This window comes from Centropristis striata, chromosome 6 (assembly GCF_030273125.1).
Source record: "Centropristis striata isolate RG_2023a ecotype Rhode Island chromosome 6, C.striata_1.0, whole genome shotgun sequence".
In the NCBI taxonomy this organism is placed as follows: Eukaryota; Metazoa; Chordata; class Actinopteri; order Perciformes; family Serranidae; genus Centropristis; species Centropristis striata.
In genome coordinates, this window is record NC_081522.1 from 16,038,178 (window position 1) to 16,056,425 (window position 18,248).

At 38.6% G+C, this 18,248-nt stretch overlaps 1 protein-coding gene across 1 annotated transcript in view; it reads right to left on the reverse strand.

Annotated features, from left to right (window-relative positions):
• Positions 1 to 18,248, reverse strand: part of wwox (WW domain containing oxidoreductase) — a 143,329-nt gene that overhangs the window by 123,296 nt on the left and 1,785 nt on the right. Inside the window, exons 3-5 of the mRNA XM_059334566.1 lie at positions 17,397 to 17,454; positions 17,085 to 17,254; positions 6,660 to 6,766 (exon numbers count right to left, since the gene is read on the reverse strand). Of these exons, the coding sequence (XP_059190549.1) occupies positions 6,660 to 6,766; positions 17,085 to 17,254; positions 17,397 to 17,454 (335 nt within the window). The remainder of the gene's footprint in view (positions 1 to 6,659; positions 6,767 to 17,084; positions 17,255 to 17,396; positions 17,455 to 18,248) is intronic.

The following is an 18,248-nucleotide window of genomic DNA, read 5'->3' on the forward strand; positions in this document are numbered from 1 at the left end:
TTTGTCAGTGGTAAATAATTGTTTCGTGAACCATCTATAAACATGATTTGGATGTTATAAAGTTGCAACTAATGCAATAATTATTTTAATTGCTAATCAATAAAAGAGTGATATTTGTGCACTGATAATAAATATCTAAATAATGTTTATAATAATAATGTTTGGAAATCATTAACAAATACTTAATATAGAATATGAATGTTAGAATGTGTGCATCAATAAACTGTTCAATTATAGTATTGCTAAAAAATAGACAGCATTATTAATTATCATTTCAGTCTTTGTTAACAGTAAAATAAGCAATAACTAAAGTTTAATTGCCTATGAATTTACTATCTGTTATGATGGTTATAATAAACTTTCGCAGGACTTTGCCACCTCATACTACTATATGTAGGTCATTAATTATAAACATGTGACATTCTAAGGTATGAAACCACAAGTTCATGTACTGAAATCTTCAAGAAGGGACTGACTGCCTTCTTTCTGAAAGAAAAAAAACATTTCACCTGAAATAGCAGACACTTGAAGTTGTTATGAACATGAAAACAAGTATCTACAGTACATGGGGAGATTATCTATACATTTATAGGCTTGAATCTGATAACAATGGCGAAAACAGAGGATTTTGGGTAGGAGTGAATTCTTTGTCTGATTTTCATATTTCACAGAGGAACTGTCTGCCTGCCTGTATGAGTGACCGCTGCTTATCGCCTCTCAGGCCGCCTGTCTCGCTCTGCCTCTCCGGCCTGTGTTAATGCTGCTGTTTGACATTGCAAGCAGCAGGCTTTTTTCTCCCAGCAGCCTCAGTGGACACTGAGCTTTAGCCTAATTGGTTCCAGAGCAGACCCTGACAGAACCCTCCTCAGCGGCACACAGCCATATTAATACCCCCCTGCCACACACACACACACACACACACACACACACACACACACACACACACACACAAACACAGACACACACACACACACACACACAAAAACAAGCACAGCAATCAGTGACTAGCTCGCTAATTAACGCCCTTACAAAGCATCTCATTAGCATGTGTTGTAGAAAGGAGCAGTGGGGGAAATAAGCATTTTGGATTAAAAAAAAAAGGAAAGAAATTACAAAATAAGACCATGCCGCATGAGTGTGTACGCGTATGTATTGTATTCTACTCAGGGGCCAAGGGCCTTGCTTGGCCCACTGTATCTCAGGGGAGTCCATTACAGCTCTCTGAGGGAGACATTGGAGTCAAAGATAAGCAGAATTTTAAAGGCAATCAGGAAAAATAAATCTCTGGCACGCAGGCAACACTTTGGTTGTTAACCAGCAACTTAACCTGCCTGTACTGTGAGCAGAATAGAAGATGGATAGGTAAGGGGCTGTGGGAAAATAGCATGCACTTAAGTCATAGGGCAGAGGACAAGAGCAGTAGTGTTGGAAGACTACCTGAGGGACTCTAGATGACAATAATGAGATGCAAAATACAGAATAATCCACAAAATGATATGTGTTGGTGTACATTGTCTCTTTCTCCAGCTATCTTCCTATCTCCTTCTACTCTTCCTCCATCTCTCCCAGCACCCATCTGCTGGTTAATTCCCTCCTGGTTTTACTGTGGCTTCATCACAGCCTGTAAAAACAGCCCCCTTTGAACCCTATAAAGGCAAACCAGCATCAGGCTTATTGTAAAACACAATCATAAGGTAAATGTTTATTCCCTCTCCGCCACTCTAAACTCCCCTAATGAGCCTGCTGGAGGGATTTCACCTCGCAGCTTGGATGGAGGGAGAGAAAATAACACATTCTGCACAGATTAGGCCTGCGGTGGAGATGGAGCTGAAGTCCCATCATGAAAACAGTATGTAGCATAAACACAGCAAGAAACTAATTTCATGATAAAAAGTCAGCAAAAACACAAACAGGTTATACAATCTCTAGTGCCAAACAAGCTCCATAATGTCAAGCAAGAACATGTAAAGAGTTAATGTGCTAAATATAGAAACAAATACTCTCATATTGGATAAAGATTAACCCTTGTGCCTCATAAAAAAAAGTTGCTCCTTTCAGCGTAAAAAAAAACTGCCACAAAATTAAATATTAAAACTGGAAAGGAAACTTTTGTCTTCCCCCTCTGGCAGTCAAAGAAATTACACAAAGACGTTATACAAGATACGCTCATGACGCTCATGTATGCCACATATCTCCCGCTCCCAGAGGTACTTCTTTTTTATCTGGAGCATCCACTCCAGAAAGGGCATCAGCTCTGGTGTGCCATTGCTGGAAAGTCGCCACAGACACGACAACTTCGGAATACTGCAAAATACAGAGTTTTCCCTGGTGGCAATGGGGTTAAAAAGCATTATGTACGCTTGGCAAGTGAGTGAATAGAAGAAGAAGAAGAAGAAGAAGAAGAAGAAGAAGAAGAAGAAGAAGAAGAAGAAGAAGAAGAAGAAGAAGAAGAAGAAGAAGAAGAAGAAGAAGAAGAAGAAGAAGAAGAAGAAGAAGAAGAAGAAGAAGAAGAAGAATTAGAAGAAGAAGAAGAAGAAGAAGAAGAAGAAGAAGAAGAAGAAGAAGAAGAAGAAGATTACTTTATTAACCCCACAATGGGGAAATTCAACCTCTGCATTTAACCCATCCTTTTTTACACACAAGTGAACACACCATGCAAGGAGCAGTGGGCAGCACATTACTGTGCCCGGGGTGCTGTGCATGGGGGTTAGGTGCCTTGCTCAAGGGCACTTCAGTCCTAGACCTGTCAGAACCGGCGACTCTCCAGTTACAAGCCCGATTCCTAACCTCTAGGTCACTGACTACCCATACAATGTAGCAGACATTAATTTAAAAGTCCTGCACTCCAGCTTTAATATTTTTTTTTCATTTTCAAAGTTAAATCTTTTAGCCAACTTAATTAACTAACAAATAATAATATATGTTTTCAGCATTTAACCCTTTAAATGCCAGCTTGTTTACATAATGTTGTTATTCATGAAAAATAGCTAAAAATGTTAACATTTTCTGCACACTGCTTTGAGGGGATTTTCTTCATAGTCTGGGATATGACATTGATTAGCAACAACATTGATTTTGAAGCGGGTTTTTTTTTCAGTAATACTGCAGCAATAAACTTTGTGGAAACCAGGAAACATGCATGCATTTGCCTAAAAGGGCAAACATTACAAAATGTCTCATTCAGAGAACAAAAATTACAATAATAAAGCCAGGCTCTAGCTTGAAAGCCTGATTTAATGGAATGCATGGTTTTATGCAGTAATGGCTGTGGTTTTAAAGGGTTTTTAGAGGGATATTTATGTCCTTAAGGGTCTGTGTGTTGGCTACACAGTTTATTATTGACTTATTATAAGAGGTGAGGTTGAACTTCCAAAATAAAATTTAAAAAAACTCAAAGCTTTGCCAATATTTATGCCATATGCATTAAAAATTGGTCTGTGCTCAAAAAATCGATACAGCCACATTGTGACTAACTCCTTGCTGATGCACATATTGATACAGATGCTAATGTGTCGATACAGCAGCAATTGCTGTGACAGAAGTTTTGCAAAAGAAACTATGGTTTTGCAAAAAAAACACATTTGGTGCAGTGCACAATAAAGCCAATTGGTGGCAGCGAAGGCCACTACACATTAGACAAACAGCGCATGTCTACAATTATCATATTTAATTTGCATTTTTCACATCACTGGGATTAGAAACAGAATATTTTATTTTACTCTTAAGAACTCTGTGGGCCTGAATGTTAACTGTTTAAGCTCTTCGATCGCTGTTATACAGAAAAATGAAGAACTGCGCATGTAGTAGGAGATGGTCGTTATCCAAAATCAGCGTGAATTTCGACATGTATCGTGATATGTATTGTATTGTGAGGCTATAAACAATCCCCAGCCCTAATTAACACAGCCAAGATAATCAAAAAAAGAAAAAGCCAAAGATGTCCTGTGTGAGGTGCAAGGGTTAGGTAGAGTTACCAGAAATCTTCTGTAAAGTATATTGTTCTGTTGATACTGTAGCCGTTCCTGGCAGAGCACAGTATGATTGGCTGGGAAGGATAAGGCCTCTGACCCTGCACTTCCTAACAGCTAGTGGCTGTTCTGACCTGCCCATTATCCATCGGTGACCCCACTATTATACCCACTGTCAGTACACGACGCTACGCTGAACGCCGCCGCCCCTGCGCTGCGGATGAGCCATCACTCTCACCTCTGAACGGCAACGCTTGCCCACACAGCCAGAGAGTTAGAGAACGAGAGAGTTCAGAGTAATAGTAAGCAGGTAGTTAGAGGTCAGAGGTCCCGTGCAATCGGGACAGCAGTTCCACTCCTGGCAGCCAGAGCGGAACTCTGAGAGGGACCTGGAAGTAGATATGATGACCTTTTGTACAGAGGACCCCAAAATATACCCTCTTATCAAAATGACCTTAACGCAGGAGCATGGGAAGGCGAGCAGAGTCCATCCATCATCTTAAAGATTAATCCTCCTCTCTATTCTTCTCCTGAATCTATTAATAATGTCGCCAGAGGGGAGAATTTGCAGCAAAGATTTATTCTGATATTGTGACTTTTATTCATTAGCCTATAACAGGGGGATTCCTTGAGAAGGAAATATGAAGTGCGCTTAGGGCATGCTAATTCTCTACTCATGCTCTATACAGAACTGTATTAACTCAATCATTTCATATTGGTGACATTCTGCACATGTAACACAAATAGGAAAGATTATCATTTACACCACAGAGGTCACCAGTTATTTAACACTTTGAAGCAAGCTTCCTTTTGTTAAACATTTAACAGCATCCTGGATAAATCTGTAGCAGGTATGAAGCTTGGAAATCAATTTCATTACAAAATCTGGCACTTGGATTGGAGCTTTTCCTCACTCATTTAGACAAAGCAGCTACATTAATAGATCTGTACACTGGATTTCACACTGTGGAGAAGCACTGACAGCCCCAGGGGCATACTTCAATTAGAGACTCGGGTGAGTTTAAACACTGCAGATCTACTCTCGCTCAAAGGCGTTTGTCTCCCTCTCTCGCTCCCTGTTTTCCTCCCTCTCAACCCCTTTCTCTCTCTCTCCCTCTCTCCATATCTGCACTGAGCACTCACTCTCCTTCTTCTTCAAGTCCTGCTCTCTGTAATCAACCCAGTGCTAATGGCTTATTCTTTCTGCTCCAGCACCCACATTTCACTTGTTTATTTTCCCACACTCGTAAATCTGGGGACGCGTCACAAGCGCAGCGATATTAGAGCAATAATCTCAGGTAATTATCAGATGCCCTCTCTCACTTTTTCTCTCTCTCTCGCTCTCTCTCTCTCTCTCTCTCTCTCCCTCCCTCCCTTAAACTCTCTCTTGTTGTTTCGCTTTAACCAGAGACCCATACAGAAGTTTCTCCAGCTTTCCTGGGAAGTGAGCAGGCAGTTTGTGAGAACCTGAACATGAACACTTCAACTGATTTCTCTCATTAAGAAAAGCGATTCTATTCTTAATGAGAGAAAACAGTTAAAGTGTTCATGAGACTCTATTTAACAAGTGAGACCTGAATATGTGGATCAAACAGACATTCTGAATCATTTATGTCATGTCACTGACGTGTGAATCAATGTAACATCAACTGTTTAAATTAAAACAACTCAAGTACATTTTATGTATATAAAACAAGTCCCAAAAGCTTTGCTATCTGAACACCATACAAGACTCTCTTTGATTAGAATCTGATTTGGCTGAGAAAAAACTGAATTGAGTGTCTAAAAAGAAAAAGAAACACCTTAACAGACGGAAGAAACGGAGGAACCTCAAGGAAAAAACAGCAATCCTCCTTCAAGGCTAGATCACATAAAAAAGGGTCTTGTATATATAGAGAACACAAGTACAGAGAAATAAAATGCTGCATATGGATTATAGCAAAAATTATAATCCCAATTATTTTGTTCAATATTATAACTCGTTGACTTTGGAAACATCATGCACTTATCAAATTGTTTTTTTTACTTGACTTTTAAACAGTGGAAGTAGTTTCTTTAACTTTAAATATAATTCAACTGAAAGACAAATAAAAAAATAATTGAAGAAAATTAGACAAATTAATCTTATTATTATCTAAATATAATATATACACTTTAATAAATAATAATAACAAGTATAAATAAAAAAAATACATTAGATCAAAATGAATAAAATCAACCATGCTGTAACATTTGTGCACTTCCACAACCGACTGAAAACTGCTCATCTTATGTTCAATATATAAAAATAACAAATTAAAAAATAAATTAGGGAAAAATAGAATAATCTACTAAACATATGTTTAGACAGAAAATCAGTCAAAACGGGTGAAAGCGTACCACTATAAAGAAAAGGGGTGCACTGGATTTATAACATAAAACAAAACCAGAGCATTATTGTGAAACAATATGCGGCACAATAACCGCTTTATTCCAATGATTTTGTTTTCATAGTCACTGGAAGCCAAAATCACAATTGAAAATAAAATTAAATCAATCACTTAGCCTTCACTGAATATTAGGCTGTGGCAGAACAGGAAATAATTGTTTGTCCCATCAATTCACTGTTGGATTTTGTCTTTTAATGGAAATTGTTGATTTCACTTTAAAGAGTTAAATTGAGGGGTTCTTGAAGTTTCGATTGCCACTTACCCACTCCTGCTGAATGAGGCTAACTGCCTTGCTGGCCCGGGACAGGTTTCGACACGCCAGGATCACATGGGCACCATGAAGAGCAAAAGACCTGGCTGTCTCAAAGCCTGAGACATGATCAGAAACAGACAGACAGAGAGACAGACAGACAGACAGACAGACAGACAAAGACATGAAGAGAGAAAAAAAAAGAATGAAAGCGAGCATTGCTTCAAAGATTAGTTTTTTTCTGAAGATAACTTGATTCTCAGGGGTTGGCTCTAATGGGGTGTTGGCAGTGGTGATGGTGGGGGTTGGGGGTGCAAGTTAAAATCCCTATCAATTTTCCATATAATTTCTTTCATTGAGTAACCCAGTGGTCTAGTGGAGGGAGTTAATCATTTCTCTCTGAAGTGATGAAACTGATTGAATTATTGTGGTTCAAGTCTTCTTCCTCTCTTCTTAGATAAAGTTTTGGATCTGACCGCCAGCTCTTAAGAAGGTACCGCTGCGCAGACTGGGTTAGAGGAAGGGAGGTCGGTTGTTAATTATGTTGGGAATTACACAGTGATGGCAGTAATTAAGAAAACATGACTCATAATAGAGGGAGTCAGATGAACAATCGAACAGACATGACATTCAGACTGAACCTTGGTGTGATATTTCAGCACATCAAAGCTCCTCTGATAAGGACGTCTCTCCCATGAAACGAGGTCCGCGGGTACACACAGAATTTATCAGTCCAAGACTACTTCATGGCTCCATCCAAATCATGTAGTCACAATAAAACTGACAAGATAGAGGGAGAGAAGTTCATTTCTAAATTACAAGTCTAAATGGGTCATTTCAACCCATAGGTTGAATTAATTTATGAGATTAACTTTTTTTTCCCTTCACCGTATTTTTATTTCCTGTGACATTTACTATCATTCAGAGTTCAAAAGCAACGAGCAACGTCTCATTTTTCAGCCCCACCTCGACAGTAAATACAAACCACAGTCAGACACACAAATGCTGTACAGTGTCCTGATTGACAAAGTGACGGGCACAATAACTGATTGTGGCAATGAGGGTCTGAGAGGCAGAGTGTATCAGAGGGTGGATTAATATGAACTGTAATTAGATTATATGTCTTAATCTGATTTTCATTAAGAGCAAAACTGGGAGGCCTAATTGTGAGGAGAGTGTTAAGGACTAATATCTATTAAAACTCAAAATTGGAGTCGGATTGGAAGCCCTCTCTGACAAGTGAAGCATGGAATTAAATTATATGACACCTTATTAGGTGTAATGGAGGGGACTGTGGCTGTGAGCGGAGATCATTTCACTCACAGGAAATGGAAATGAAAATAAAAACAAGATGACAGAAGAAAAAAAACGAGCCGTGTGACTCCCGGAGTAAATACGCTCTTTGAATTTGCAGGTGGAGCAGACGGCTTAGAGGGGAAAAAAATGCATAAAATCTTCTATATGTCATACAAAATGTCTGTATAGTCACCATAATTTAAACATAAATAATAAAATGCTAAGGATGTATCTAGTATTAAAGTTACAGCATATGCAAAATGTATGCAACAGAAACAATCCATAAGCAGCAGCTAAATTTGCAAATAATAAAAAAAAAAAAGGATTCTAATCGTGCCATCATTATAAAGCTTTTTTTTCAGCCTTTATAAATTGGACAAGAGTAGTGGCTGCTGGTAAACAACAACACCTCACACTCACTTGTTGTGTGTACAAACCATGAAAGTGAAATTAATCGACACCAGTGTTTTCCATAATGGAGAACAAATTAGAATATGGCAGCAACAACAGCAGCAGCACCGAAGCCATGTACTTCCAATGACAAATAACAAGGGCTTGACATTAATTGTGAAATAACGAGAGTGGCGTTGCTGTAACAGAGACTCCACGCCCTCTCACCCATGTTGCCGGTAGAGAGGGCCGCACTGAAATTAGTTCCTGGTCAGGTGTACAACAATGAGAGTCTGTTTCAGCATCGTGCGCTGATGGTGGAACATGACAAGAGGTCAGACGGAGGTTTCTTTTGCTCCGGTGGATCGACAGACGCCATAAGCTGTTTTACAACACACAGGAGGCCCGACTATTATGCTGGGCTGTAACGATCTTTCAGGTTCTTTTGTCTAATCGGACAACAGCACGGTGAAAACAGTATAATGTATAAGAGAACAGTTTTTAAGAGCTGAGAGATGAAGAAAACAGTCCAGTTCATGTAGATCCTTTGATTGTGTGCATGTTCAATCTGAAGATTCACAACGTAACAAAAATACAGTAAATGGCTCGGCTATTGTTGAAATTTGTTTTAGTGTAATGTATAAAATGCATAAAAAATTGTGTAAAATGTCCATTAAGCAGTGAATGCTCTTCATGGTACATTAGGATCCTGGCCCTACTGATATCCCCCAATAATGAGTGTGATTTAGTGATTTCACGCTTTGTTTGTCCTCCCTGGCCCGCCGCCCCTCTCTGGATCCCCCTCGTACACAGGTGTATTGGCTCAATGTAATGAGATCATTACCAGCCTCGTCAGTAAACGTGTTTATTTGGCAAACGGAGCTGCCTGCTCCTTCTCTCGCTTGATCTGCATCCAAAGAGGCATTTAACTAAAATAAGCTCCGTAGTACAATTGGGCAAACAGAAGTCAATTCAGATCATTACAAGACCTGTGGGTAAACAGACATGGTTCCCACAATCCCCTTTCGGCAGAGCTCAATTTTTGCTGAGAAAAAAACACACACAAAAACAACACAAGAGCAGCACAAATCATGAACATGTAACCCCACCCCAATGAATTATATGGCGTTTTTAACTGTAATGCACAACATCAAAATATGTTGTGTGTTATATTTCTGGAGCAATGAATAATATGATAAATATGTGACTGGTAATTACACTGTTTATGTCTGTGTATATCTGGCTAGTTTAATTTTGTGCAGTCAACCTGATTTATGCATCAAAATATGTTGGTTAGTTTGGTGTTTATGAATTTGTAGATTTATTGAGGGTGATGTGATCACATGCAAGCTGCAAGCTGCCTCAGAACCCAGGCAGCTTCTTATCAATCGCAAGTTAGCCACGTGTTAAAACATACCCTGCTTTATCGTCTATTTTACTCTAAACGGAACCATCATTTACAAAACGAACATCATGCTGTATTAAAGAAGACTTGAAACTAGCGATCAAGACCATGGATTCATTAGGAAAATGTTTACTGAGGAAATAAATCAAGTAAATAGTCGGGTCACTTCTCTCATAGACTTTACACAATCCGACCTCTTATGGTAACCAGTGGAGTAGCCCCCTGTTGGCCATTAGAAAGAATGCAGGTTTAAGGCACTTTCACATCGGCTTCACCCAGAGGTTGACGCTTGGGAAAAGGAGTCTAGTTCTCTAGTAAGACAGTGATAATACAGTAAGGACAGAAGCTGTATAACTGTCTAGCTGATAACTTTGTGAAGGGTAGAGTAATATTGCAACAAATTCCAAACTCTAACTGATGCATGAAAAGGCATTAGTGAAATCAATGTAATGTTAAATAAACTTAAACTAAATAAATATGATTTTCAGGTTTTTTTCTTATCTTCGTAAGAGAGCTCTCGACCACATTTTTACCCAAGAGAAGAGCAAAAATAAGTAAACACTGGGGAATCCCAGAAAACAAATTGGAATAACAAAATAAGAACAGTAATGGATACAGAAAAAAAATACAGAAAAAAGAGGAAAGTAATTCATATATTTTTTTTTTTTTCCAGTAATGGGATGCTTACACTATTTATGTGACCCTGACAACCAAGATCTTGTCTTTTTCAAGCCACTGAGTGCCTGTATGTGTGCATATATTTAGCTAAATAGATAAATAATGTCACTTTTATGGATTCAGCTGTCAACCCTCCTCTTTTTCTTTGTATTATTACCACTTTTTGCAAACAATACCACATTTTAAAGATGCAAATGTTACAGTTGTGTGAATCTGCTAGTGATGCAAAATTATGACAATTCATAAGTGTCCAACACATACATTTACAGCTCACTATAGCGTGATTGAAAGAGTGTATTTTGTATAGAAAGTAGTGAATGAGTGAACAGGCCGACTACTGACTGACTCAGTGATGACGCACCTGTTCCTGCTGCTGCTGTGTATTTCTTGTCCCAAGAAGTGAGGAATAGCACAACCCCCCCAGTCCTTCTGACTTTTAAGATCCCCTCTAATTCCCCACCATTAGTCCAAGAGGAGGGAGATGTCACCCCAAAAGTGGGATGTATGGTTAGTAATTACAGCCCAAGGTTGAGCTGTTCCAGGCGAAAGCACTGGAGTGCTTCTATTACCCCTCCCTGTCCCTTCTGCCTCCTTCCTAACCCCCCCAACTGCTGTCACACCATCCATGCAGGCCTATCTAGTACCCAGCTACCCTCCCACCCCCTCCTCTGCCTCTGACCCTCTGTGTCAACGTCCAACTCCCTAAACAATCTCTCATCATGGCCTCACGTCGCAGTGGTCACCCCTGCTCCTCCTGCAGCCGGCCTTACCTGACTACCTCACACACAAACTTGATAGACACACACCGAATCACACACACATGCACAAGCATAAACACGGACCCCAGAAGCCTGCTCATGCACACACACCTCCTGAGCATTGGGGCTATTTTCATCACTGTCATCAACCCCCCCACCCCCCCCACCCCCCACCCCATCATGTAACTTTCATCCCCTCATCATCCGCAGACTGTAAACTCGATAGGTCTATAAACTACTTGACTACACACAATAACCCAGTACCCTTTCATTTTTATTTTACCCACAGCCTTTAAGCACATATATGTATTCCATCCTCTCTCTCTAACCACTTCAGTTCTATTATATTAGAGCTGTAATCATTATTGAACCCTTCTGGCCTCCAGCATAATACTCTTTGCATGTTACACCAGTTTAGGTCTGCATAGCAAAATTCATCCAAGGTTAATAAAGTTAAATAATTTGACTAACCAACCATAACTGGTTCTCATTACGTAGCCAATAAACACATTCATCAGAGAAGACATGAAATCCCCGTTGAAAAAAAAAAAAACCTCTCCTTCGATTTCCTCGGTGGCTCAGTTCACCAGCTGACACAGAGGAGACAGAGCAGGACACGGGCCGGCCACTCCCCCAGCAGACACACCAACAAAATACTATCAGGCTCACTATACATAAACACAGATGCACTCTGGATGTCATCTAAACCACACGCAGCCACTCAGAGATGCTCAGAGACACACACACTGAGACACAGGCACCGCATGCCACCCTCACCAGGAACATCTTTTTATCCATCTAATTCCTCCCACTATGAATAATGCATTTCCCTCCTTACCGAGGCTCGGGTTTAACGCATCGCTGCGCGGGTCTTTAAGGGGGTCCTTATTCATAAACAGCAGCGCAGTAAATACCAGAGCTTTGCAGCCAATTTAATGGCAGTTATGCTTAACAAATCTGCCTCAATCTAATGATCAGCCACAAAGCTAGGCTATGGGTTTAATCTGCACACAGAGGCTCCCCCAGCTCTGCGACTCACTGAATATGCTTAGGGATCTCTCCATCCAGAGAGAGGAGAGCACCGGCCTGACACTTAATCCTCCCAACACAACACTGGGATCAACACAAACATAGAACAATGTTAGTCTTTCATGAATAAGAATAACATTCAAAGTCCTAAAACACAGCAGAGACGATGCATAGGGATACCAAAACATTATGAAGCGCTCCTTTCCAAATCCTCGCTATTCCCTGTCTGGCCCGCCTGAGTCTTTTCTGCTTCTTATTCCAGCATTGACCCTGAACCTAAACAACAATACCATGTGGAATTTAGTGCATGCATTTATATTGAGTAGTGCTTTGCAACTGCAGGTATTTCTCCACAACAAGCCAATGTACCAAAGGGCCACAAAAGTTCACATACAATTATAAACAGGTCGAGTAAAAAAAAAAAGCAGATTTGCAATAATTATGGAAAGAAAAATTGGCTACTATTTTGATAATCGACTAATCATTAAAGATTTTCAAAATCAATTTTCAGCCCCTCAAATGTGAGAAATTTCCTGCTTTTCTCTCTTTTATATCATATTAAACAGAATATCTTTGTGTTTTGGACTTACAAAAAATAAAACATTTGAAGACCTCACCTTGGACTTTGAGAAGCAGGGGTGGACATTTTTCACTATTTTCTGACTTAATTTAGACTAAATGAAAACCAATTTAATAAAGAAAATAATCGTCAGAGGAATTGAAAATTAAATTAATCATAAGTCACGGCCCTTATAAAAACAATAAAAACTGCAAATTTAGACATGTAAACATATCAAAACATATATATATATATATATATATCAAACAAAATGAAATCAGCCCTAAACACAGGTCTTCTGTCATACATCAGAGCTACTGGACCGTGAATAAAATAGCACATGGAGGATAGTTGTGTCCACCTGAATGTTTTATTTAAGTGAGACAGAGGGTCGATATGTTATTTCTGACCGCTACTCAGCATACTGGACGTTATGCTGACAACATGGCACCTGCTGCAAGAGCCTGAGAGACTGACCCTGCTCCCCAGGCAGGGGGACACATATATATATATATATATATATATATATATATATATATAGTTACACTTGTGTCGCAGAAGAGAAGTCACAGGGCAAAGATGACTGCATGTGCGAAGAGAGCACAATATAAATATAGTCATGCCTCAGGAGAAAAAAATGTTTATGGAGACATGAAATCCAGTTTTTTAGATTTAAAGATTAGTGTGAGAAATACAATAACAATTTTAGATTACTTTTTTTAAAATAAGTGTTGTGCATTTAATTTATATTAAGAAAGAATGTTTTTTTCTCTGAACCCAGTGGGTGCCAGAGATATCATGGCAATGGCCCTTTAAGGACAACTGTTCCATGGACCCCAGTAAATAACCTGAGAGTTAGTTGATAGGAGGGGAATTAGAGCCAGAGCAGGAGTGTGTAATGGGGATGGATAGGAGGCTCAGGCCTGGGTCAAAGCCGCTTAGGAATCAATGCAGAGGTACAGGTGTACAACCACAGGTCTATAAGAGTAAGAAAACCTTTAGAGAGCAGGGGGAGAGAGGGAGAGAAGTAGAAATAGAGGGAGAAAGAAACTGTGATCATTCATTTCCATTATCACAATTAAAAACAACATTCAGGTTGCTACTGGTTTTTAATTTACAAAAGAAAGCAGAGAGAGGAAGACTAATGTTGTGAACCGAGCGCAGTGATCACATCGGCAAGACAAACCGCATTACTGTCTCGCCTCCCTGCACTGTTGCAATGGAGCCTAAAGGCTGGTCACAAAATCAGACACTATGACATTTCATGCATAAATAAACTCATATATGTGCTTTTTCATGTTCATGTGCATTAAAAACTAAATCAAAGAGCTGGAATGTAAATTTGCTAATTAAATAATATCCAACCATTACTAATAAAAATGTCACATTTCCTGTGGAAGAAATAAGCAGTGAAGAAAATGGAAATAGCCTTGACACTTGGATTAAAACACTATTGATGCCATTAAAATGCTAAGTGGGTCCAACCAATTGGCATAACCACATTTCACTAGTGGAATGTCAAAGGAGCACACAAGTAGTAGCAATTACTATTAGAATACTGTTAATTATGGGAGCTGCATATTTAATATGTGGTAGAGTAAAACAAAGGTTATGTTAATATGGGTTTAATAAGCATCCACACACTATAAAATGTCTGTGTGTTGTAGCTATTTGATGCATTATTTTGAGAAAAGCTGCTTTTTTTTCAGATGAACACATTTTCATTTACTAAATACATCGCAACTAATCTTAAATGTGGATTATCTTTTCATTATATAGTTTTTAAACTAAGGCAAAAATGAGCACATATGAAGCACTTATTATGATAGCGTTTTAATACCCCAGCAGCAGCAACATCATGGACCTCCTGTGCCCTCTTGTGGTGAAAACTATCTGCAATTTTCTCTGTGCTCTCAATATAATTATTCCTCTCCACCTTTAATCAAAAGGCTAAATACTTATTTCAGAATCAACAATATTCCCGCAATCATTCAGAGCAACTAAGAGAGAGTGCTGTAATGCTGACAGTTCGCTTCCACCTCTTCCCTTCTTAAAAAAGTTCTCTAAGATAAAGATGGAGTTGTAATAACTGGCAAAAAAAACTATTTAGGTCAGTTAGAATTCATCATTCATCAATTAAGAAATCAAACAGGTTTCCATTACATTTGATCATTTTTCAAGGATTATTATTTTGCTGAAAAAAAATTAAAAATCCTCTTTTACACAACTTGAAGGCTAAATGAATTGCTGTTGTTATTCCAGTGCACGTCAAACTCCTGAGAAGGTGAAACAACTCCACAACTGAATTATTTCCAGCTTAAATGTTTAATGCAGCCACCTCTACACCAGCTCTCCATATGCAACCACAAGGTTCAAGTCTGAGTAATCTGTTACGCTTTCGTTCCATCTTTACCACCACCAAGTAGTTCATGATTTCAGCACAGTTTATCTGTCTGTCTTTCAGCAGGATTACAGATAAAATATTGCCCAATTATCACAGAATTTAGTGGAAGGGTGGAGCATGGGCCAATCAAGAAACCATTATATTTGGAGAAGGCCTGAATGAAAGGGTTGATACACACATTTTTTTTTAAACTTATGTTAATATTGCAAGATAGGGCATTTGTGCTGTGTTAATGGGATATCGCAATAATTGTAAACATTGTTCCCAACTATCAAAATTCATGTAAATGCCTATTTAAGTCAAAACTAGTCAGAAATTCACAAAAATATTGGCACACATTCGTGGCTCATCTGATCTGGGGGTTTTGGGTCTTTGTTGTCACCCAAATATTTAAACTGCTTTTAATGTGTTGTTTAAATCCCCTGAGCAATTAAATCTTTTTTGTAGTGTTCATATAGTTTCCACATTGTGACTTCAAGCTCATTGACAAACAGAAGTAAAAAAAGCGACATCCCAACTCGGGAAATTATACTTTTAATGGAGCATGTGACTGTGGCCGCGGTGGAGGTCTGCACTCACCGATGCTGCACTTTTGTTTTGGTTATTATTAACCATACTTATTACTTTCTGTTTTATATGTTGTCCCTTTTTATTTCAATTATATGCATCCTGGGTGCAAGCAATAATTGATTTTTTATCTGTATGCATGTTACATGTTGTGACTTACTGATCTAATTTCTAAAGTGCATGAAAAAAGGCCTTAAAAAGAAAACACAGTCACCCCAGTTCAGTTCAACTGAGACTCATTAGGGTGGCTGTGGCTCAGTTGGTAGAGCTTTCGTCAGTTGGTGGTTTGATCCCCTACCATGGCGTGATGTGAATGAATTCCCAATGGTGGCAGGTAGCCTCGGCCACCAGTATGAATGTGTGTGTGAATGGGTGAATGAGCATGTATAGTGTAAAGTGCTTTGGATAAAAGTGTTGGGTTTTTTTTGGCATTTACCTTATTCAGAAACCTGCATATTAATTTAGTCAGTGTGTGTTGTTAAAAATAATGAAAATAATAACACTGTTTATAAGGTGCATGCTGTATATTTGTGTTTGCATATTGCATGTTAATATTAAAAATATTTAGCTGTTTGGAGCTCTGTCTATACCTTAAACAAGAATTTCTCAAGGACAATAACATTCAGATTTTTGTGATTTCTATATGATGAATCCTTGAGTGTGTATTTAGATAAAGAGACAGATAAATGGAAGAACATCAAGGTCAGGAAGGCATTTAAGTTCACAGGCTCAGTGAAGGTCCCCAGGCTGCTGTAAATCTGTGTACGACAGTGCTGCTCTGCAGCATCTCTTAATACACACACAGCAATTACACTGCTGTGACTTTCCTTGGGACAAAGAATTTGAATATAAAGACAATTAACGATTTTATGTTTATTTGATTTCCCTCATGCTGTCATTATCTATCCCGAACAAAGCAGCAAGTCTGAACAAATGGCCACTACTTGTGCTAATTTAAACTAAAGGAAAGAGGAAATACATTTGTTTCCAGACCATTATATAGTGAGCCATGCATTTGCTGGGTACAAATGGACACCATTCATTACAGTTAACAATGACATCCAATTCAGCCCAGCTAATGAACTTCAATACAATCATGTTTGGTATTAAGGAGTGATTTGTTGAGTCTAAGTGTATCATTTTGGAGGCTAATGTTGATGAATGTCTGGTTGTGCAGAGATGGGGACTTGCAGGGATCAAAGACGCGCTTGTCAAGCACTCCTCCACTACACTGTAATACAACATCACCACCTAGTGGTATCATCATGGACACACTTTACTACACTGATGATTTGTAATGTAGCTATAACAAAACATTATTGAATTGGTAAAACAGACTCATGAAACTTACCAATGCCAGCGTTGGCTCCAGTGATGAGGACAACTTTGTCAGAGAGATCACGACCCTGCAGGATCTCCAGAGCAGATGTGTTTCCATCATAACGTTTTGGCTTCACCACCACATCCTCTACTGTAAATGCCTGCCGCGGGTCAAAATATGTGGTCCGCTTGTTAATGTGACTGAAAATTACAAAGAAAATAGGATGTTATAATAGACACTTTATCCCAAATACGTACAGTCCCGCATATCTTGCATGACCAAAAATAGCTAATTTGTTTCTTCTGCTAAGCAAACAGAGGTTCAAATTCTCAATCTACTTACTCAACATAAATTATTTGTCCTTTTTCATCTGTTTCTTGCTCCCAACCATACGGTAAATCTGTGGGGAAAGACAGACACAGTTTTTCTTTAACAGCCAGCATGCAGCATACAAACATCTGCTGCAGTCCATAGATGTGTTAAAAAAAAAAAATGTATTTATGAAAAAAAGTATTGGAAACTATATATATATATATATATATATATATATATTGTTTTTGTTTTTTTATTATTATTATTATTATTATTATTTATATAAGTACACACTGTTGTCTTAACCCAATCTGGGTGTATTAACCTGTTGATATAACGATGTAAGGGGTGGGTGCTGGGTTATACAGAAAAACGAAAATATGACTTTCTTCTGTTGTATTGTATACTGCAATTGTGAATCAATAAAAAATGTATTAAAATTAAAAAAAAAATGTAATAATAATAATAATAATAAAAAAAGTATATATGGGGCGTTCCCAGTGGCGCACCTGGTGGAGCGCGTACCACAGAGGCCCAGTCCTCGTGAGCGGGCGGCCCGGGTTCGAATCTGGCTCGGCGCCCTTTCCCGCATGTCTTCCCCTCTGTCTCCCCCTTTCACTCTCTGTACTCTCAATAAAAGCTACAAATGCCCAAAAAATATCTTTAAAAAAGAAAGTATATATATATATATATGTATTGTATTGTATTTATTGTGAAAAGCAGAAAGAAGGCATGTATAAATTCTGTAAAGCATTCTGTAAAGGTAAGGTTGTAATATAACACCATTTGATTTGAAGCCAGTTTGGACATGTTCCTATATCCCTTGTATATAGTGTGACCCTCAAGCAGACAGAAATAAATGGTAAATGGACCTGCACTTAT